Raw genomic sequence first — 24,178 nt, 5'->3', positions numbered from 1 at the left:
TCCCAAGCCAGTGTGTTCCACTTTCTCAGTCCTTGTTTTTGAGATGGCTGGTCTTGTTAGGGGCGTTCTCTGTGGTCATGGAAAAAATGAATCTTATTGGCTCACTTATGACTAGACTAAATGTGGTTTGGATGCTATGCTGTGTCTTGGACCTATGCTGGGTTAGGCTTCTAGAATGTTAGATCATAGATTGGGAAGCTAAACACACACACACACACACACACACACACACACACACACACACACATCCTTAGACCCAGGAGATGCAGCTGCTCGAAACAGCCAGGCTCTTTCCTGCTGCAGGGTCCTTGGCCTTGCTACTCCTTCTGCCTGTACCTTTCATTCCTATTCTTTGTAAGCCTTCATTTTTCTTATCCTTTGTATCTCAGCCCAAATATCACCTCTTCAGAGAAGTCTTCCCTAACCATCCTATTTCAAATAGGTCCCCTGGCAATTCCTCTCTCAGTACCACTTCTCAGCTAGTAATTCTTTTAATGTATTTGTTTAACGAACTTGTTTTATTCTTTGTCTCTCCCTCAAACCCTCAGAATCCAAATAGGTAGGAACCTTGTCTCTCTGGTTTACCACCATCTCCCTGACTCTTAACACAGATAACACAGGGTCTGATTCATAAAAGGACTCAACTATCTGTCAAACGAATGAACTGCCCTGAATCCATATCTTGGGTCTTTCGCAGATAAAAACTTGACACCACTGTATTGGGATCTTTTTGTTTTAGAATAAAATTTCCAACTGTGAGAAATTATGTTTGGCTATTTAAGAGGGCTCCTGCTCCTGCTTTTCCTTCCAAGTGTCCTGAGGTGGATAGAAGAGTTTAGGATGTTACACACTGTTTATTGATTTTGGCTCGTTGGGAAGGGCAGAAGAGCCTCCATCTAAAGAAGAGTTCTGTCTACAGAGTCTCTGGACATGCTTTACATTTTCTCTTGCTTTAGTATTTGTGCCAGCGGTACATCTCCACAATCTAGTAACAAACAATTTGGTGCAAATAATGGGAACTATTGTAAGCAAGAAACTACAGTTATCCAAAGGCTGAAGTCCCTGCTGTCAGAGACATGTACTCTTGAACTCTTGACTATACCAGCCGTCTTATTTAAAAAGAGTTGTATGGTTTTGTTTTTCCCTCTTCTTTGTTTCACATACATTCTATATGAGGTAGAAGCATGGCAGCCATACCACTCCGTAGGGTGATCACAATTGGTTATTTACATTTTATTGGTTTATTTCCTAATTTACAAAACAACTTGAGATACTTTATATATTAGTTTTCTATTACTGTGTAACAACTTAGCATAAATGTAGAGGCTTCAAATGGCATGAATGTATTACCCCCCGGTTTCTACTGGTCAGGGGTCTGGACATGTTTTAGCTGGATCCCCTGCTGCCGTCTCACAAGGCTGCACCCAAATGTGGGCTCAAGCTGATTCAAATGGTTGACACAATCCATTTCCTTGTGGTGTATAATTGTGTCCTCATTTTCTTGCCAGCTGTTGCCTGGCACCACTCACATCTCCTAGGGGCTGCTTCTCTTCACAGGCAGTTCACAACCTATCTGTCCGCTTTCTTCCACCCAGGCCTGGGAGAGAAACTCTCTGCTTATAAAAGGCTGGTCTGTTTAGGTTAGGTCCACCCAAGATAATCTCCTGTTTGATTAACTCAGAACCAGCTGGCTTGGAACCTTGATCACATCTGCAAAATCCTCTTGCCATATAGTGGAACATAAGTAGGGGAGTGATATCTTATCACAGTCACATCCACCTGCAAGGGGAGGGATTATACAAGGGCAGGGGTCATGGGGACTCATTTTAGAATTCTGCCTACCATGGTTTATAATAATAATTTTTAAAATGCATGCTCAAAACTATACTAGACAAAAGAAGAAAAACAGTAAAAGAGGAGAGGAGGAGGAAAAAATGTGAAAATAATCCTGGAATCATTCACTCAACAAATATGTTTGCTGTGTTTATATACACCAGGCACTGTTCTGAGTGCTGGGCAGAGTAAAATGAAAAGGTAAGGTAGTCACAGCTTACCAGAGCAGAAACTTCTTCAGGCACCAGTACCAGGTACAAGAGTCATTCGGTATCATCCTGTCTGAAAATTGGAAATTCTCCTATCTAGTCACATGAGGAAAATCACTGTGTCAAAAAAATTTTCAATCTGGAAGGAAAAGTGCTAGGAAGAATACGGAATAAACAAAGACCTTCCAGCACATGAGATTTAAAAAAAAAAAAGAGAGAGAGACAGAATAGGCTGGGTTCAGCTCCTCAGGATCTGCCTCACTTCCAAACTCCCCTTTGCACCCCTAAGTCCATGATGTCCCTGTCAGCCTCACTGGTTTACAGTCGACTAGTCTGATGAGTGATAATACTCTGAGGAGGGTCCAGGGCAGGAGCTGCCTTCCCCTCCCTACTGATTTATGAGAGTCTCACCTTTAATTCCAAGTGAAGGTAGCTATTATCTCCATTTTTTTTTTCCAGATGAGTAACCATGATTCAGAGAAGGTAAGTTACTTGTTTAAGGTCATGCAGCAAATAAGGAGCAGAGCTAGGATTAAAACTCAGGTCTGTCAGAGTCCAAAATCCATGCCCTTAACTACAGTATTCTACCCCTTTGGGAAACATTATCTATCTAGGCTGGCATTTTGTGCGGAAGACTTCCTCTTTAAAATAAGATCCTAGATATAGAATAGAAAGGCTCCTGGCCAGGAAAATGCTGGACTCAAAGTTGGAGGACATTCCTTCTTGTCCCCTGAATCCTGCCCTGTCTCTCCCCCATCAGCTCTGATTTCACACCCTTCCTCCATATTGAGAAATTTTTGTACAGTCATGGCCAGGCCCTGTATTTTCCATATAATATTCTGTCTGTATTATCACCTCCTGCTTAAGTGAATTTTACTCAGGATAGTCTTTAAGGTTTGGTGGAAAACCTGCATCTCCTTTAGTGCTTAAAATCCTCAGGATGGCAGGCCGGGAGTGTTTGAATGAGAAGGCTGCAAATCTTGAAGAGGGCAGTGAAGCCATCGGGGGCTGACAGGAAGCCCTCTGGGTAACTCATGAGTTGCTTGGTGGTCCCCACCCCTGTTGCCCAGCCCCAGTTTGGGCCACTTCTCACCTGGCTCTCAGCAGCCTCCTCGCTGAGTCGGCCTTGCCGCTGCTGCAGCCAGCTCTTGAGGCTGCAGCCAGGGTGATGGCTCTAAATGTGATTCTGCTGCTCCCCTCAGTGGAACCCTCCAGCGGCTCCTTGTTCTTCTCAGGATAAAGTCCAAGCTCTGTAATATGGTTCAAAGGTCCTGCACGGTCTGGCCCCTCCCCACCCCACTGGCCTCTCTGGGCACGTCACTCACTCCCCCTGTGCTGAATTTCTTGCAGCTCCCCAAAGGCCGCCCTCTCCTGAGCCTCCAGTCCTCGGTACTTGCAGTCCCCTCAACCTAACTCTTGCTCCCCCGTTTCTCTCCCCTTGGCCAACGCCTATTTATCTGACCTTATTACATCTCACCATAGACTTCACGAACTCTGAGATGCCTTTCCTGATCTTCCCAAGACTATGGTAGGGCCCTTCGCACAGTCTGCCCATCCCCCCGCCCCAGAGTTCACTGCATCACAGCAATTATCACAAGGCAATGTAATGACCTATTTGTCTTCCCAACTAGGTCACGGCAGCCCTGAGATAATGAGCTGTATCTTATTTCTCTTTGTATTCTCTGCATTTATTGAGTGCAGGACTCAATAAATGTCCCCTGCATGAATGAATGAATAAGTGAATAAATAAAAGCATACGGTTGGGCCAGAGAAAGCACTGTGACCATACTTTGCAAACACCAGCTCTGTTAAATGGCTATGTACGAGGGAAGGTGAAATCAAAGTAAGTGATATTCAGACAATCTGGAAAAATCGAGTGCATATGGCAACCTCAGGCACAAAGTCTCACTGAATTGAAAAGAGCCCTCTCAAGTAGCTCCTTCTTTCTAACAATAAGAAGGGAACCAAGGGATATGGCATTAAAATTGGGAAGAAAGAAAACATCACCTGAGGAGAGAATTTCCTTTTTAAATGGGAAAAGATATATTTTTCTTCTGTTTCCCTTTTAACCGCAGATTGAGAGATTGCTCAAGTAACAAAAATAAATCATGTGTTAATCCTAATCTTGAATGGCCTCCTACAGAGGGTGGATTGTCACAGCTAGAGTACCTCTTGATTTCTGGTGGGTGTGGGAATACTTGTTGAGAGCAGCTACTTTGCTCAATGTTAGGAAAGGTCTGGGTGAGTTAGAGGCTGGGGAGCCGGGGCGGGGGGAGGCTGACAAGGTGGGGGGAGGTGGAGCAAGTTGGGGGAAATGGAGCCTGCCCTGTCTCACTGAGGCTGAGCCCTGAAATGGGTGATGATGGGTAAAGAACCCCCAGCAAGCCCTGGGGACAGGGTACTTGGGAACCCCAGCAGGCCCAGTGGGGGTTTATGAACTTGCCTGATGTGTGATGAAAGACTACACATGCCTTCAAAATCTTCAGTGACATCTACTTTGCTTAATAACACTTTTAGTACAAATGGGTTCGTTCTGGAGAACTCAGTGGGGTGGAGAGTGCTGTGTATCTCTGGCACAGCGTCAGGACACAGTCATTCCACAGGGGCATCTGCATTACACTTATACGTCCAGAAAATGTTTGAAAGATGCATATTGTTTAAAATGCCCATGTATGAAGCAGCGGGACTAGGTGTTGTGTGTGTGAAATCCTTTTCTTAATAAGAAACTATTGGCTCTTGTTGAAACAGTCCTCTGGGATTTCAGAAGAATTGGTCACCTGGTCTTGCTATGTAATGATGGGTCATTTCAGCCTTTCAACCATTCATCCAGAAACCTTCACTGGGTATTTACTGTGTGGCAGGCTCTCTGCTAGACTCTAGAGATAGTGACTAACCAGCCAGAACCAGCCTCTGGACACAGCATAGACTAGCGTAGAGCCTTCTGGACCTAAACCATACCCTCAGAATCGGAAAATCTTACTGAACACCACTGCATGTATCTACTGCTGCATCAGAGGGTTTACCCCTGGAACAGATGGAGACCATTCTGAATTGTTCTGAATGTGTTTATATTTAAATATGTCTCAGATAATAAAATAGAAAGAATGCTTCATCTGGTGTGAGAGCGGGAACAAAGCCTTTCTAAACTGTTGCCCCGGGCACTGTGGATTTCAGGCAGGGACTCTCTGGGACTGTTTCATCATCATTTCTTTTTTCCTAGCTGCCCGGGGCTGCACTTTCTTTGGTAAGACTCTGCCTCTATGCCCTGAGTTGGGGCCTCTCCTCTTAGGGGCTGCTGGAGAGGTGCTTCTCTTGAGTTGGAAATTAACCTGGAAAAAAGAAAAAGAAGCTAGGCGAGCACAGGAATCAGTTTTCCATTTCCTAGGATTGAAATTGGCGAAGACCAGTTTGGACCTTGTTTTACCATGGTTCTGGGTTCTGAGGACAAGGGACCAAGGAGAATATCACAGCAACCACCCAGAACAGCATTGATGGTGTCATACAGGCTTGGCTAATACTCCCCTCAAAGTGGCACATAATCACTGGTGATACATAGGGTATATCGACATGAACTTAATATACATTTATTTATTTGTAATAGAAAAAATTATATCTACACCTCAAACCATGATTTTACCGATACTGTTGTTCAGCGCAAGAACTAAGATGGATGGTGCCACAATAATCCCCTTTATGCTGACTCTGTGACTCATACGCGTTGTGCTCAGGAATGCCAAAGAATGCCTCAGACCTTCAGAACTAATCTTTCTGTCATAATTGTTTGGAAATAGAGATAGTAGAGATGATATAGATTGTTAGTATGGATTCTTAAACTCCCAGTGTCCATGTGCATTAATGTACTGTTTCCAGCAGTACGCTGAAACTTCCCTTCTGGCCATGCACACAGAGGTAAAGATGCTTCTGGCCGACAAGTGTGGGATGTGCCGGCTGTGCAGAAGCCACAGGGCTGCCCCAGGAAGGAAGAGGCGAGGGCGTGGCGCAGTGTTCTGACCACACTCCCCAGAGGCATCCTTGGCTTTCAGGCCCCGGGAACAGTGTGAGCTGCTGAAGCCACCGGGAGTTGGAAAACATGTGACAGACAGACCTCTTCACGGGGTTATTTCTTGCCCCTTTCACAACAGACCACAGCCAGCTTTTCTGCTAGCTCTCCCAAAGCGGGAGAAATCAGAGCCAATTGCACTGTAGCAGTACTATTTCCTATATAGTAGTATAAGGATCAAGGAAACGAAGGAAAGAAAGAGAGAGAGAGAGAGAGAGAGAGAAAGAGTGAGAGAGTGAGAGAGAGAGAGAGAGAGAGAGAGAGAGAGAGAGAGAGAGAGAGAGAGAGACAACAAAATGAGGGGAGGACAGAGGAAATTAAAGGAGCGGGACATCTGGAAGGCAGTGGGGAAAGCCAAGGGGAAAACACTGGACTCTCGGAGATACTTTAAAGCGTTTTAATTGCAGCACGAAAACCCTCTAGTAAATGATCTTTTTTCTTTTCTCTTCCTTCAACCAAATGGATCTCTGCTTTAGAATGGGAAAAGACTCAGCTGGGATCAATAAAAGTATTCTTAGTTGTGACTGTATCTGAGAATTGTATCCAAAAGACAGATTTTCCCGCCTCTGAGTTATATTTGATACAATGATGGGTTATGTTAATTAATTTAAAGGCTATATGACAAAGGAGATGAGATCTTTTGAAGCAGAATTTGTTACTTAAGAGGATTTGTCCTTGTTTGAATTTGTAATTGAACAGACTTGCATGTAGTGCAAGACTTCTGTAAGCAGCTGCGTAACAGTCATTTGATTTTAGGGTAGATGAGGAGCAGGGGGATAACAAGAAAAAAGGGAAAGAGGATGCATTGGTAGGGAAATTGGGACCAGGTAACTGGCTGCCAGGGAAGAGTTACTCTTTGCTTCCTGCATCTGCAAGTAGAAGTCGTTTATATCCTGCAGGAGATGGGAGTGGAGGGGAAAGGGGGAACTGTCTAGAAATTTCAGAGGAATTTTCAAAGGATTTAAGGAGCTCTTGACCTTGATCCTTGTGTTAAAATAAGGGGTTACGAACATAGGTTGTGAGCTTAGAACGAGCCCCTGTAACAGACTGGCTAAGAAGGCAGTCCTGAAAGCCCCACAGAGGCTGGAATCATGGCTCCCACTTACTCACTGTGTGGTACTGGACAAGTTACTTATGTTCTCTAAGCTTCACTTTCCTCAGCCACAAATGGGGATATGTAGATCTACCTTACAGGGTTGTTATGAAGGTTAAATGAGATAATTCTGGAAAGCTCTCAGATAATGTCTGACACATAGTGGCTGTTCAATGAATAGTACATATAACTATTTGAAAAGGCAAGATACTTGACTGCACTGAGTTAACAGGGAAAGGGGAGGGAGGGTCTGCTAAGCTCTTGGGATGTATAGAGAAGGAACAGGACAGACTGAGGAGGGAAGACCTGACATGAGAAAAAGGTCCATAGAGGCTCATTAACCAGGATGGCATCATTACCTTTTCCTTATTTGAGAAACCAGAGGATTAGTGTCCATGATCTTTGAGCCTCTTTACCTCTGAGATCACGATCTAATACGACCAAAGCTAAAAAGGTCCAGTCTGTAGATCAAAAAAGTTCTTTGCTTCTCATCCTATCTATAAGAGAAAGCCTTTTGGAGAGCTGAATATTGGAGAGCAGCTGGCTCTTTGCTGAGGTGAGTGGAAAGCAAGGCTGCCCGGGCACATGGGCACCAGAAGGGGGCAGAGTGTCATCTGGTGGTAGTCCTTGCTGACGGTGCAGAAGAACGTAAGCCTGTGTATCTGCGCAAGGTCTCTGGGATTTACGAACTAACATTTGTTGAGCACTTTCTACGTGTAAGTCACTGTACTAAAGGCTTTACATGCACTTTCTCATTTCAACCTCTTGTGAAGGAGGCACTATTATTACCAATTTACAGAGGAAGAAACAGAGTGAGAGCGATCAGGTAGCTTGTCCAAGATCTGTGGACAAATGAGCTGGATTTAGAATCAGGTAGTGTTTTAATCATTATGCTATGTTAAACAGAACGAAAAGGAAAAACCAAAAAGAAGTGGGTAAGGTTGTAATAGGAGAATGACAGAAGAAAAATTAGCATATGAGAGCAATGAATTTTTTTTTTAGATGGTGAAAGAGGGAAGCTTGGCAAAGATTAGAACTGTACAATCGATTATTTGTAACTCTGCATAAGTGATCTTTGTGGTGCTCTGTAAAGGTCAGCCTAACTCACCAGTTTGGGTTCCCCAGGACCCACGGTCACACTCACTGTCTCTGGGTCAAACTTGGGTGCTGTGGCAGTGACAGTGTAGGTACCTGGAAGCAGCAGCCGGAAGTAATCTCCATGGTCACCTAAAAGTCACAAGGATATAACTCAGCCTGCTGATGAGAAATCTGCCCCAGGTGAGGCCTTGATATGAAAAAATGATCTGAGGGTTTTAGCTGACCACAAGCTTGATTTTTCTTAATAGCATGATGAAACTGGTAAAGATCTAAAACAATCATAGGTTGTCATAACGTTGTAAGAGCATGGGCCTCAGCTCCTGGGAAGCAGAAGTTTCACTGTGCTCTGCACTGAGAGTACTGTGTTTAATTTTAGACCCTGTATTTTAAAACAAACTCATGTCCAGTAAAGGGTTACTAGGAGAAAGGCCGAAAGATTTATGAATGTTTTGCCTGGTAAAGAGACTAACATGAAATCTCTGTTTCAATGTCTGAAAAGTCATTGTGAAGAAATGACATCTACTTAAAGAAATAATGGGGACGGAAGCAAAAACTTTTTTGACAAAATATGAGCTACCAGAAAAGAAATGGACTGCTTTATGAAATTGTGAGCAGAGACTGAATGAGGGGCTCTTGAAAAGCTACACAGTTGTGCAGTGCACAACCCGCACCAATGGACATGGTCTGGACAACCAGCTGTCAGCGGTGTTGTATGTGTGTAATCTTGTATTGAGTGGGGGTGCTCCACTAAAGATCTGAGTTTGAGAACCCTATTTCTAATATTTCTTCCACCACCATCAAAAGGGGAAAATAAAATGGAAAAGAAAGCCTGTTTCTCATGGCAGAGATGTAGCATTTTGGCTAATGACTTTATATCTCTTTAGAATAAATTATGACTGTGCCTTTAAAATTTCTTTTAATTGTACAGCAATGAATAACTGAAATAAATGCAATTAAGAATGAGACAGATAAATAATGAGTAAGTCTCTTCTCTGCCCCCTATTAAATGTAATTTACTGTAAAATTCTTTAGCAAAAGCAGTGTGTTTTAATGCATATGTTGGATACTTTGTTATACACTGGGGGCTGTCATTTTCTTTAATTAGGGGCTCACACCCCAGAGTGGTTAGCTAGCATTGCATTGTACCAGAAAGGCCCAATTCCAGATGCAGCTGTTGCAAGGGCTTCAGCTATCTTTATTTCTTAGCAACACTAGATGCTTTGCTAAGTAGCATAATGAATGTTAGCAATGAGGTTTTCTGTTACTGAAATGAGTAATTTGTCAATTTAGCAAAATGGGTGTTGGAAGTGGACTCTTATTGGTGAAATTGGTGGTATTCAATGTATGTTGATTGGCTAGAATGAGACATTCCCCACCCTTGCATGAACAGGGTATAAGAATCTATGGGGGGGGTCAGAGGGCAGACAGCAGAAGCAAGAAGAACTACAATCCTGCAGCCTGTGGAACAAAAACCACATTCACAGAAAGATAGACAAGATGAAAAGGCAGAGAGCTATGTACCAGATGAAGGAACAAGATAAAACCCCAGAAAAACAACGAAGTGAAGTGGAGATAGGCAACCTTCCAGAAAAAGAATTCAGAATATTGATAGTGAAGATGATCCAGGACCTCGGGAAAAGAATGGAGGCAAAGATCGAGAAGATGCAAGAGATGTTTAACAAAGACCTAGAAGAATTAAAGAACAAACAAACAGAGATGAACAATACAATAATTGAAATGAAAACTACACTAGAAGGAATCAATAGCAGGATAACTGAGGCAGAAGAACAGATAAGTGACATGGAAGACAAAATGGTGGAATTCACTGCTGTGGAACAGAATAAAGAAAAAAGAATGAAAAGAAATGAAGACAGCCTAAGAGACCTCTGGGACAACATTAAACGCAACAACATTCTCATTATAGGGGTCCCAGAAGGAGAAGAGAGAGAGAAAGGACCGAGAAAATATTTGAAGAGATTATAGTCGAAAACTTCCCTAACATGGGAAAGGAAATAGCCACCCAAATCCAGGAAGCGCAGAGAGTCCCATACAGGATAAACCCAAGGAGAAACATGCTGAGACACATAGTAATCAAACTGGCAAAAGTTAAAGACAAAGAAAAATTATTGAAAGCAACAAGGGAAAAACGACAAATAACATACAAGGGAATTCCCATAAGGTTAACAGCTGATTTCTCAGCAGAAACTCTACAAGCCAGAAGGGAGTGGCATGATATACTTAAAGTGATGAAAGGGAAGAACCTACAACTAAGATTACTCTACCCAGCAAGGATCTCATTCAGATTCAATGGAGAAATCAAAAGCTTTACAGACAAGCAAAAGCTAAGAGAATTCAGCACCTCCAAACCAGCTCTACAACAAATGCTAAAGGAACTTCTCTAACTGGGAAAAACAAGAGAAGAAAAGGACCTACAAAAACAAACCCAAAACAATTAAGAAAATGGTCATAGGAACATACATATCGATAATTACCTTAAATGTGAATGGATTAAATGCTCCAACCAAAAGACACATGCTCGCTGAATGGATACAAAACCAAGACCCATATATATGCTGTCTACAAGAGACCCACTTCAGACCTAGGGACACATAAAGACTGAAAGCGAGGGGATAGAAAAAGATATTCCATGCAAATGGAAATCAAAAGAAAGCTGGAGTAACTATACTCATATCAGATAAAATAGATTTTAAAATAAAGAATGTTACAAGAGACAAGGAAGGACACTACATAATGATCAAGGCATCAATCCAAAAAGAAGATATAACAATTATAAATATATATGCACCCAACATAGGAGCACCTCAATACATAAGGCAACTGCTAACAGCTCTAAAAGAGGAAATCGACAGTAACACAATAATAGTGGGGGACTTTAACACCTCACTTACACCAATGCACAGATCATCCAAAATGAAAATAAATAAGGAAACAGAAGCTTTAAATGACACAATAGACCAGATAGATTTAATTGATATTTATAGGACATTCCATCCAAAAACAGCAGATTACACTTTCCTCTCAAGTGTGCATGGAACATTCTCCAGGATAGATCACGTCTTGGGTCACAAATCAAGCCTCAGTAAATTTAAGAAAATTGAAATTATATCAAGCATCTTTTCTGACCACAACGCTATGAGATTAGAAATGAATTATAGGGAAAGAAACATAAAAAACACAAACACATGGAGGCTAAACAAGACATTACTAAATAACCAAGAGATCACTGAAGAAACCAAAGAGGAAATCAAAAAATACCTAGAGACAAATGACAATGAAAACACAACGATCCAAAACCTATGGGATGCAGCAAAAGCAGTTCTAAGAGGGAAGTTTATAGCTATACAAGCCTACCTCAAGAAACAAGAAAAATCTCAAATAAGCAATCTAACCTTACACCTAAAGGAACTAGAGAAAGAAGAACAAACGAAACCCAAAGTTAGCAGAAGGAAAGAAATCATAAAGATCAGAGCAGAAATAAATGAAATAGAAACTAAGAAAACAATAGCAAAGATCAATAAAACTAAAAGCTGGTTGTCTGAGAAGATAAACAAAATTGATAAACCATTAGCCAGATTCAACAAGAAGAAGAGGGAGAGGACTCAAATCAATAAAATTAGAAATGAAAAAGGAGAAGTTACAACAGACACCGCAGAAATACAAAGCATCCTAAGAGACTACTACAAGCAACTCTATGCCAATAAAATAGACAACCTGGAAGAAAGGGACAAATTCTTAGAAAGGTATAACCTTCCAAGACTGAACCAGGAAGAAATAGAAAATATGAACAAATCAATCACAAGCAGTGAAATCAAAACTGTGATTAAAAATCTTGCAACAAACAAAAGTCCAGGACCAGATGGCTTCACAGGTGAATTCTATCCAACATTTAGAGAAGAGCTAACACCCATCCTTCTCAAACTCTTTCAAAAAATTGCAGAGGAAGGAACACTCCCAAACTCATTCTATGAGGCCACCATCACCCCGATACCAAAACCAGACAAAGATACTCCAAAACAAGAAAATTACAGACCAATATCACTGATGAATATAGATGCAAAAATCCTCAACAAAATACTAGCAAACAGAATCCAACAACACATTAAAAGGATCATACACCATGATCAAGAGGGATTTATCCCAGGGATGCAAGGATTCTTCAATATATGCAAATCAATCAATATGATACACCATATTAACAAATTGAAGAAGAAAAACCATATGATCATGTCAATAGATGCAGAAAAAGCTTTTGACAAAATTCAACACCCATTTATGATAAAAACTCTCTAGAAAGTGGGCATAGAGGGAACTTACCTCAACATAGTAAAGGCCATATATGACAAACCCACAAAAAACATCATTCTCAATGGTGAAAAACTGAAAGCATTTCCTCTAAGATCAGGAACAAGACAAGGATGTCCACTCTCACCACTATTTTTCAACATAGTTTTGGAAGTCCTAGCCACAGCAATCAGAGAAGAAAAAGAAATTAAAGGAATACAAATTGGAAAAGAAGAAGTAAAACTGTCACTGTTTGCAGATGACATGATACTATACATAGAGAATCCTAAAGATGCCACCAGAAAACTACTAGAGCTAATCAATGACTTTAGTAAAGTTGCAGGATACAAAATTAATGCACAGAAATCTCTTGCATTCCTATACACTAATGATGAAAAATCTGAAAGAGAAATTATAGGAACACTCCCATTTACCATTGCAACAAAAAGAATAAAATACCTAGGAATAAACCTACCTAGGGAGACAAAAGACCTGTATGCATAAAACTATAAGACACTGATGAAAGAAATTAAAGATGATACCAACAGGTGGAGAGATATACCATGTTCTTGGATTGGAAGAATCAATATTGTGAAAATGACTATACTACTCAAAGCAATCTACAGATTCAATGCAATCCCTATCAAATTACCAATGGCATTTTTTATGGAACTAGAACAAATCATCTTAAAATTTGTATGGAGACACAAAAGACCCCGAATAGCCAAAGCAGTCTTGAGGGAAAAAAACGGAGCTGGAGGAATCAGACTCCCTGACTTCAGACTATACTTCAAAGCTACAGTAATCAAGACAATATGGTACTGGCACAAAAACAGAAATACAGATCAATGGAACAAGATAGAAAGCCCAGAGATAAATCCATGCACCTATGGTCAACTAATCTATGACAAAGGAGGCAAGGATATACAGTGGAGAAAAGACCATCTCTTCAATAAGTGGTGCTGGGAAAACTGGACAGCTACATGTAAAAGAATGAAATTAGAATACTCCGTAACACCATACACAAAAATAAACTCAAAATGGATTAGAGACCTAAATGTAAGGCCAGACACTATAAAACTCTTAGAGGAAAATATAGGAAGAACACTCTTTGACATAAATCACAGCAAGATCTTTTTTTGATCCACCTCCTAGAGTAATGGAAATAAAAACAAAAATAAACAAATGGGACCTAATGAAACTTCAAAGCTTTCGCACAGCAAAGGAAACCATAAACAAGACGAAAAGACAACCCTCGGAATGGGAGAAAATATTTGCAAACGAATCAACGGACAAAGGATTAATCTCCAAAGTATATAAACAGCTCATGCAGCTCAATAGTAAAAAAACAAACAACCCAATCCAAAAATGGGCAGAAGACCTAAATAGACATTTCTCCAAAGAAGACATCCAGATGGCCAAGAAGCACATGAAAAGCCGCTCAACATCACTAATTATTGGAGAAATGCAAATCAAAACTACAATGAGGTATCACCTCACACCAGTTAGAATGGGCATCATCAGAAAATCTACAAACAACAAATGCTGGAGAGGGTGTGGAGAAAAGGGAACCCTCTTGCACTGTTGGTGGGAATGTAAATTGATACAGCCACTATGGAGAACAGTATGGAGGTTCCTTAAAAAACTAAAAATAGAATTACCATATGATCCAGCAATCCCACTCCTGGGCATATACCCCGAGGAAACCATAATTCAAAAAGACACATGCACCCCAATGTTCATTGCAGCACCATTTACAATAGCCAGGTCATGGAAGCAACCTAAATGCCCATCGATAGATGAATGAATAAAGAAGATGTGGTACATATATACAATGGAATATTACTCAGCCATAAAAAGGAACGAAATTGAGTCATTTGTTGAGACGTGGATGGATCTAGAGACTGTCATACAGAGTGAAGTACGTCAGAAAGAGTAAAACAAATATCGTATATTAACGCATATATGTGGAACCTAGAAAAATTGTACAGATGAACCAGTTTGCAGGGCAGAAATTGAGACACAGATGTAGAGAACAAACGTATGCACACCAAGGGGGGAAAGCGGCGGGGGGTGGGGGTTGGGGGGTGGGATGAATTGGGCGATTGGGATTGACATGTATACACTAATATGTATAAAATAGATAACTAATAAGAACCTGCTGTATAAAAAAAGAAATAAAATTAAATTCAAAAAAAAAAGAATCTATGGGACTTCCCTGTTAGCACAGTGGTTAAGAACCTGCCTGCCAATGCAGGTGACACGGGTTTGAGTCCTGGTCCAGGAAGATCCCACATGCCGTGGAGCAACTAACCTCGCAAGCCACAACTACTGAGCCCGTGTGCCAGAACTACTGCAGCCCACATGCCTGGAGCCTGCGCTCCGCAACAAAGAGAAGCCACCGCAATGAGAAGCTCACGCACTGCAACGAAGAGTAGCCACTGCTCGCCACAACTAGAGAAAGCCTGCGCACAGCAAGGAAGACCCAACACAGCCAAAAAATAATAATAGTAATAAGAAAGAAAGAAAGAAAGAAAGAAAGAAAGAAAGAAAGAAAGAAAGAAAGAAAGAAAGAAAGAAAGAAAGAATCTAGCAGGCCCTGAAGCTCTTACAGATTCCAAAGCTTGGTTCCCTGTACAGTCCTGGCTCCAGTCACTGAGCTGGAGGATTCTGGTGTCTGATGCTTGACTCTGGGGCTACAGAATTCTACCTTTAGAATGTTGTTGCCTTTGCCTTGAATGAACTGTTCATGTAAGACGTGTTGGGATCACCTTAAAGAATATAAGTTATCTCCTTAAAGCTGAGATTCATCTAGTTTAAACAGACTGTCTGAGCTGTAAGATGCCTGCTTGGTACAGCCTGCATGGTGAAATGTGGCTGAGCATGCTGGTATCAAGGCTGGGGGAGGAAGGCAAATCTCACCTGCCCCTAACCACTGGCAGCTACTGCTCTACATTAAAAACCAAACAAACAACCCCAAACCTGATCAAATTGGGCTGGGGCAGTTGGCAACACCATTGTGCCGTGAGATATTCTGTACCATTCTAGAAGGTTCCAAGTTGGCTTTGAGATCTGCCCCCACCATCAATCTTGCCCTGCAGCGAGCCTATGGAATGCCTTTTACTAACTTTTCCCTGAACGGAGGTGTAGCGAAATGCCTGGCTCAGGGACAAGACTAAACATCAGTTTTACAGTCTTTTTTTTTTTCTAGCCCATTCCACACCAGTATGTGAGCTATTAATAACCTCAAACCCAGGAAACACCCCTAACAAAGTTGTATGAGGCAGTGACTCCTAAATGCTGAGAGAGCTGTTACATTTACATCTTCCTGGGCCTTGCCTCTTAATTCCTGTCCTCAATCCTGTTATCCTTCCTTCCTCCAATCCACCACCCCCAGTGTCCTTGATGTCCCTGCTGGTCTCACTGGCTTACAAACTGGCCTCCTGATTATGCTGAAGGTGGTGAGGGAGTGAAAGCTTCCTTCTCACCCCACTAAGCAGTGGCCACCTACCTGAAGTGACATCATGTTTAATCCCACTGACAGAAATGACAGCGTCCACAAGATTATTATAATTCTCATCCCGCACCATTCCCTTGATGCCTTGGTGTACCTGTAGGAAAGTTTATAGTGTATAGTTATGCTCATAAAACCTTTGTGTGGTGTTTGAGAGTCCACGAAGCCCTTTCCCATGTGTTTCTGCACTTGATCGTCACAAAGATTATGGTGATAGACCCTTGACTGGTCTCTCTGGTCTCACCCCGATCCCCAATAATCTCAATAGAGCAGTCAGAGTGATCCTGTTAAAATCTAAGTCAAATCATGTCACTAATCTACTTTCTATCTCTATGAATTTGACTACTCTTGATATCTCATATAAGTAAAATTATACCATATTTGTTTTTTTGGGGACTGGCTTATTTCACCTAGCATAATGTCCTCAAGGTTCATCCATGTTGTAACATATGACAGAATTTCCTTCTTTTTTAAGGCTGTATGCCCATTGTGTATCTATACCACATTTTGTTTACCCCTTCATCCATCAATGGACACTTGGGTTGCTTTCACCTTTTGGCTACTGTGAACAATGCTGCTATGAACACGCATATACAAACATCTCTTTGAGATCCTGCTTTCAGTTCTTCTGAATATATACCCAGAAGCGGTTTTGCAGGATCATATGGCAGCTCTATTTTTAATTTTTTCAGGAACCACCACACTGTTTTTCATAGTGGCGATACCATTTTACATTCCCACCAACACTGCACCAGGGTTCCAATTTCTCCACATCCTTGCCAACACTTGCTATTTTCTGTCATTGTTTGTAAATTTGTTTTTGTATAGCAGCCATCCTAATGAGTGTGAGGTGGTATTTCACTGTGGGTTTGATTTACATTTCCCTCATGATTTTGAGCATCTTTTCATCTACTTGCTGTTGGCCTTGCACTTGCAATTGTGACTTCATCAGGGAGCCCCTTTTCCCCTAGATATCTTTGTGGTTTACTCCCTTACCTCCTTTAAGTCTGTTTAAATGTCACTTTCTCTGTAAGGCCTTCTTGAAAGCATTTTGCATTTAACATGTTATAAAATTTATTTTATTTCTTCTTTATTGTCTGTCTCTCCTCACTAGAATATAAGCTGCAATATATACAGAGATATTTGTTGTTTGTTTACTCTTCTTTTTAAAATTTATTTATTTATTTGTTTTTATTTTTGGCTGCGTTGGGTCTTCGTTGCTGTGCGCGGGCTTTCTCTAGTTGCGGTGAGTGGGGGCTACTCTTTGTTGCGGTGAGCGGGCTTCTCATTGTGGTGGTTTCTCTTGTTGTGGAGCACAGGCTCTAGGCGTGCAGGCTTCAGTAGTTGTAGCACTCGAGCTCAGTAGCTGTGGCTCATGGGCTCTAGAGCGCAGGCTCAGTAGCTGTGGCGTACAGGCTTAGTTGCTCCCCAGCATGTGGGATCTTCCTGGACCAGGGCTCGAACCCGTGTCCCCTTCATTGTCAGGCGGATTCTTAACCACTGCGCCACCAGGGATGCCCTGTTTGTTTACTCTTAATCCCGACCATATAGTACAGTCTCTGACAGATAGTTGTGCTCAACAATGTTGAATGAATTAATTTCACTGGTAGAGAAGCTGAGATCTATTGTAATGAGTCAGAGCAAAAGTCAGACCTGAGTCACACAAAACACCTTGCCTACCATCAGAAAACACTTCCCTTTCTGTAACCAGGAATGTTAAAGAATGGGATTTACCTGTTCCAAGAATTGAATTAGGGCTTCCCGATTACCCAGCCACTCGCGCTGTAATTCCTCTTGCCGCGGAAACTTGTCACAACTCAGTTCCAGCGTGATCTCAAAACAGTTGGTATGGAGGTAATTAAAGTCTTGCATTCCTAAGGGAAAGAGGGCGGTGGCAGATTTGTACAACCAGGTTCCCACCCAACACCCCATGCCAAATACAGATTGCTGGGGCTTAACCCCAGGGTTCTGATTCAGTATGTATTCAGTGAACATTTACATTTCTAACAAGTTTCCAGGTGACGCTGATGATGCTGGTCTAGAGACCATACTATCATTTTGATACAAACTTCATGATCTTGGAATTGCACTCCTTTAATTTAGGGTAATGATTCTCAGGGGAGGCAGTGGGTCATGCTTTCCCAGAGGATGGGAAGGGAAAGGGAGGAACAAGTATAATTTGAAAAAGTATATTTTATATTTTAAATTTGGGAGGGGGTACTTATTGCTTTCCTAATGCAAACTAAAGAAAGTAAAGTTCAATCTTCTTGCCTTGGCTTAAGTTAACAGTAAACTATTGGTAGATATTGGTAGATGTAGTAAAGTGACAAGGAAGATGATTCTTAAATCTGTTATCTAGTCTTATAAACTTCCAGTAATACATGATGCTACTTGATGTTCCACATGAATATTAAAGGTAAGGTGTTTTTTTAAAAAATTATCGTATTTGTTCAGTGATTTTTAAACTTTCCGTGACAAAAGGTAATAAATATATATCTGTCTTTGAAAAAAAAAAAATCTTGCCTTGGGTTCAAGTCAGTTTTTGGCCACGATAAGTCTACCGCCTTCCCAGTACATGATGACTCCCTAACCTTCCTCCTGCCCACTCTCCATAGGACCAGCCATCAGCTCAGCCCTCTCCAGTGAGTTTTCTGCTACCTGGGCTCTGACAGGTCAGATGTGACAAGATGGGGAAAGACAGCTGCTGCAACATGATTCCTAAGAGAACCTGGCTTCCTGCTTCAGCCTCCTCCCTAACCTTAGGTTCCCTATCTACTGAAGGTCTGTGAACAGAGGTTCTATCTTGACCCTCAGTGATGGGAAAAGCCCAGGGAATAGAGAGAGAAGCCTCTTGCTGGAGGTTTCTGCTAAGTTATCAATGGCCAATGTCCACAGCAAACCCCTTCTGATGGGAGATGGGTAGGCAAGGTACAGAGAGCACATATCAGAGGAACTGTTTGTGTCCGGGCCAGCATCTCTCCTTCTTTGCTACGTGCGGCATACCTCATGCTACTACGGAAAAACCTTAACATCTATAAACCAGGCATTTCCAAATCCTCTATGTGCATTATTTAATACTTACATCAAAATTACAATGCAAGTAGTGTTATTCTTAAAGTACAGATGAGGAAACTGAAGCACAGAGAAGTTAAGTAATTAGCCTGAAGCCACATAAATGGTGAATGGGTAAGCCTGGTTTCGGCCCAGTGTACCCTTAGAACCCACGCTCTTAACCACTTGACTGCATTATTCCCTTCCTATGCCCTAATCCACTATGTAAACCACCAGTTTTAAAGGACCACAAGGTGTCCCGACCTCCATTTTAAGAATCACAAGATGATGTTAAATGCCAACTTAAGACTTCCCATTTTTCAGATCTCTACTTGAGTGCAAAATATCATTCCTGTCATTTCCCTGTGAAAAAGAATGATAATTTAAAAGGAGAAACGAACCCCATTCTACTTCAGCTTACAGCACTCTTGTGCCTAGCACTCTTCTTACCCTTGCTGAGAGAATACCAGGAAGCCCCATTGGTGATGCCATCTGGGAAGTAATCCCCACAGTTCCAACCTTGGTGCATCCATCCATGTGCATAGGAGTAGACCTTGGCCAGCTACAGGTAAAGCAGGTGGAAAATGACCTTGAGTATCCCCAACTCATATGGCAATGCTCATACTCAGAAGCAGGGTGAGGCCAAGAAACCCACTAGGTGTAACAACTGATTATTTGCTTTAGCGAAAGAAAATACTAGAAGGAATAGAGAGATGGGGTGTGTGTGCGTGGAGTGGACTAGAGTTAGGAGACCTATCTTCTGATTTTCCCACTATACTGGGCCTAAATTTCTTCAAGTGCAAAGTGAGGGGTAGCACTCGATAATGTATAAGCTCTCTTCTAGGTGTACCTCAATGAGGTGTACCTCATTTTCCAGCCGAGTTTTATAAGAGAAATCAAGAAGCAAGAAAGATAGGCCTTCGTGACAAAAAGAATTATGTATTGGGGGTGAGAGATGTGTGTTGGAAAGAGAGGAATATATTCAAAATCTCTATAATTCTCTTTCATTACTATTTTATAACAGCGGACAAAATGAGATTACTAGAGAAGAAAATGGAATAATATACTTGCTTTGCAAAGCAACAACTAGTGTTATTCTCTATGTAATTCATTAACTGTTGAATTAATAATGTTATCATTATAGGGGAATTCCCTGGCGGTCCAGTGGTTAGGACTCCACACTTTCAATGCTGGGGCCCAGGTTCGGTCCCTGGTCGGGGAACTAAGATCCTGCAAGCCACGAGGTACAGCCCCAAAAAAGAAAAAAATTGAGATACTAAGTAATATTATCATTATATTAATTATATATTATTAATAATATTAACTATAAAATAACTAATCTGTTAATTTTATTCTATTGCTGTTTTGAACTATTATGTAAACCTTTTTCACGTGCATGGTCTATTTTTCATTAATATAGCCATATTACCATAAAACCGTAAATTAGAGCCCCCAAATTCACATTTAATGCTCTAGCTTACCACCAGCACTATTAGGCTTTTGGCATATTTCTTGCTTGTCATTAGCTTAAGTAGTTTTTTACATTTTGGTAACTGTACTGTAAAAAGCTCTCCTATTTATTTACTTTTTCATGAATTTATGCCTTATCATTCAAAACAAAATTTAATATACTAGATTGTAAGCTCTTAACGAGCAGGAGGTGTTTTCAATCATTTTCTGTTCATTCATTCCTAACCGGGTCCTGTGTTACTGATTTGACCTCAGTCACTCTCCTAAGCCCCAAGTTCCTCTGGCTGGACAGGCAGCCATACTGCATACCTTCTGGAAAAGTGTGTCATCAGGCGTGGGGGTATTGGCAGTGCGGCGGAAACCTCGGACCCGGCGCTCAAGGGACTTGTCATATGGGTAATTGGCCACCACTGCTCCTCCATGGAGATTGGCTGAAAGGACAAAGTTGAAGGAGCGGATCCACTGGATCACTGCCTGGGTCTCAGGTTCCACCTGAGGAGAGATGAGAGCTTGGCGGTGAAGCTGCAACTGAAGCCAGATGGCTGTTTACATGAGTTTGTCGGGTTGTGGCCTGAGAGGATGGCATGTCTGACAGGAAGTGGCCTGAGAGGATGGCATGTCTGAATAAAGCAAAGAGAATCCTGCCAGATATGAGAAGTGCAGATGGGGAAATTTTGATCTTTTGCGTGATAGTTTAACAAATTAAGTGAATGGAACACTTGTTTAAAATGAAATCTCATATGGAAACCCAGTATTCAATAGCTGAAAAGAGGTCATCTAGGGCAGTGAAACTATTGTGCATGATGCAAAATAGATACATGTCATGATACATTTGTGAAAACCCACAGAATATACAACATGAAGAGTGAACCCTAATGTAAACTATGGACTTTTGGGTGATGATGACAAGTCAATGCAGGTTCATCACTGTAATAAATGTACCACTCTGGTGGGAGATGTTGATAATGGGAAGCAGGGAATATATGGTAATATTCTGTACTTTCCACTCAATTTTGCTGTGAATGTAAAACTGCTCAAAAATGAAGTCTATCCAAAAAAAAAAAAAAGAGAGAGAGAGAGAGGGAGAAAAAGAGCAGTTTGAAGAGGGGTAACATGAATTGAAGAGCGCAGAGTCCCAGTTTGGCCTCCTCTGGCAACAAAGAAAGGGTCCTCCAATTTACCCACTGTTCCAGTAGCTTCTGGAGCTCCTCTGCAGAAATTTAGGGTTCTAGTAAATATATCTGAAAATTGCTGGTTTACAGCAATGGTTTTCAACCTCCTCCTTCCCCCAACACATCTGCTGTGTTGTTGACATGTGGACTGTTCTCCTGTGGTCATACCCAAATTTCATGAATTAGACATACTGTAATATGGGCCAGTCTTGGCTAAGTAGTGAGATTCCACCCATTCTATTGCAGATTTCTATTGCAGATTATATTGCTAGTGAGTGACAGTATTCTAAAGAAAGCCTTGAATCTACTGGACTTGTAAGTAAATAATTTACAGTCTTCACTGTTTTTCCTCCCCTCAAGATGGATGTGCTTAGAGGTTATGTGGTGTTAATGTGTTAACGGCTTGTCCTGGACCAAGGGTCAGTTGTGAAGGCCCCCATCTTTTCTATTCCAAGGGAGACTGAATGAATAATGTTGAGTCTCACCCAATCAGAATGGATATAATCCCAAAGGCACCGGTCCAGCTCTGTGACCAGGGCTCAGATTCTTTAAAGCAGTCCTTTCTCCATGTCCTAACCCTCCATCCATCAGAAGGAGGCCAGCCTCTCACTGTTCCTGGCCCATCAAGAGCAAGAGGGACTTCTCATTGTCTTTTTTCCTTCTAAGATGCAGACAGAGGAGCCAGTGGGAGTCTAATTGTTACTGGCTCAATTACCTTATTTTATGTAGACAAGTTTAATCAATCAGAACATCCTTCTGGCTGGATATGTCAATGAGTGCAAAGTTATTTTTGATGTATTATTTGCTTGAGCCAAGAGCATAGCTGCTATCCAAAATCTAAACATGTCGGCATGACTTTTGCTTCAATTCCAAGGGGAAAAACCTGATAATATTCCATCTAGAAACTCCCAATATAAAGCCTTCCACTTGCTTTAATTTTCTCTCCCCAGTCTCTAAGTTTAGATATTCACAGAGAATGTTTAGAACTAGCCCACACAGTGTAAGAAACAGGGTGGTGGTGATGCTCCAAGGATGACAAGAGTCATTCCCAGGAACAGGATGACCATCAGGCTGAAACCATTCGCATTACCAAGGGGTAAGAGGTCTGGGAGCATCAAATGGGATCCTCTGATTGAGAAAGCAAGGGAAATGAGAGTATGGTAAAGTAGTCAAGGGTCATACAGAAAGAGAAGAAGAAAAACTTCTCTTCTGAGGGTGAGACTCCCTAACCTCTTTCTCTAGCTAATTGTTGATAAGCGTACAGTTCATCACATGCAAGAGAGATTTCTCTTTAGAATGTTACAGTTCTCTGTCGACAGTACAGTGCAGTAGAAAGAATGTTGGATGAGGAGTCAGAAGACCTGGGTTTTAATCTTGAGTCCACCAATTACTAGCTGTGTGAGTTTAAATTATTTTTTCTATAAGTGTTATCTGTAAAACGGGGATGGATAACACTGCTTGATGCATTTACCAGAGTGTTACGATGATCAACTGAAACGCTAGCTGAGAAAGAATTCTATAGAATTATAAAGTGCTGTGCAGCGGTATGAAACCACTTTCACCTCCTTTGCCACTCTCACCACTAACATCAAATATCATGTGCTCAGTGAAGGGCTCTATGCTCAGGGAGGAAGGAAATACGAAGAGGCATACGTTACAGTTAGCATTGCTCTGGACAGACTAGCACAGAATTGGGTTGATGCTTTATTATTGCATATTTAGTTGATGTGAAGATTCAGGGAAGAAATTCCAGATGCTGATTTACCTGCTTCTGCTTGCAAATTTTGTCTTATACCTGATTTTTCCAGTTGTCTGGAAGGGGCAAGTGGTGGTTGGGGCCTCCGTTCTTCTCATTGTAGTAGATGTAGGTATTGAGATCAGGGAAGTTGCGGTTCAGGTCCACTCCGTTTGCATTGTTCCTGCCAACCAGATACCCAGAAATGTCCCTGTCCTAGTGGGAAAAAGAAGAAATGAAAGATGAAGGTTTCAGACTGAATGCTCTATTTGAAGAACACTGTATAGTTTTTTTTTTTACACATTAGCTTGATCTATCAAACGATGTAGCATTTTCTTCTTTAACTCATCCAAAGTCCCAGTGGCGTGGTTCAAGTTTCCCTATAAACCACATGCTGGAGGTAGAGATCCCAGGAGAAGCTCTAACAAAAGGAGGGTGTTTCAGGATAATGGGAACCCCTGTTTTAAAAAAATTGTTTATGTCTATTTAATCAGAATGACAGAGGTATGTGCAGTGAGAAAGTATAATTTTTTCAGTTATATATGTATTTTTTTCAGATTATTTTCCATTATAGGTTATTACAAGATATTGACTACAGTTCCCCATGCTATACAGTAAATCCTTGTTGCTTATCTATTTTA

General features: G+C 41.4%; 1 protein-coding gene across 1 annotated transcript in view; it reads right to left on the bottom strand.

Moving 5' to 3' along the window:
- Positions 1 to 5,130: 5,130 nt before the first annotated feature.
- The window catches only part of CPN1 (carboxypeptidase N subunit 1), a 34,722-nt gene continuing 15,674 nt past the window's right edge, over positions 5,131 to 24,178 (bottom strand). The window contains exons 3-9 of the mRNA XM_059899442.1: positions 23,598 to 23,753; positions 20,940 to 21,122; positions 19,611 to 19,722; positions 17,844 to 17,983; positions 16,107 to 16,206; positions 8,304 to 8,422; positions 5,131 to 5,371 (exon numbers count right to left, since the gene is read on the bottom strand). Of these exons, the coding sequence (XP_059755425.1) occupies positions 5,213 to 5,371; positions 8,304 to 8,422; positions 16,107 to 16,206; positions 17,844 to 17,983; positions 19,611 to 19,722; positions 20,940 to 21,122; positions 23,598 to 23,753 (969 nt within the window). The 3' untranslated portion in view covers positions 5,131 to 5,212. The remainder of the gene's footprint in view (positions 5,372 to 8,303; positions 8,423 to 16,106; positions 16,207 to 17,843; positions 17,984 to 19,610; positions 19,723 to 20,939; positions 21,123 to 23,597; positions 23,754 to 24,178) is intronic.

The sequence above is a fragment of the Balaenoptera ricei genome, chromosome 16 (assembly GCF_028023285.1).
Source record: "Balaenoptera ricei isolate mBalRic1 chromosome 16, mBalRic1.hap2, whole genome shotgun sequence".
Classification (NCBI taxonomy): domain Eukaryota; kingdom Metazoa; phylum Chordata; class Mammalia; order Artiodactyla; family Balaenopteridae; genus Balaenoptera; species Balaenoptera ricei.
Note: the sequence above shows the minus strand (reverse complement) of the source record. Positions and strands in the feature narration are given on the sequence as shown.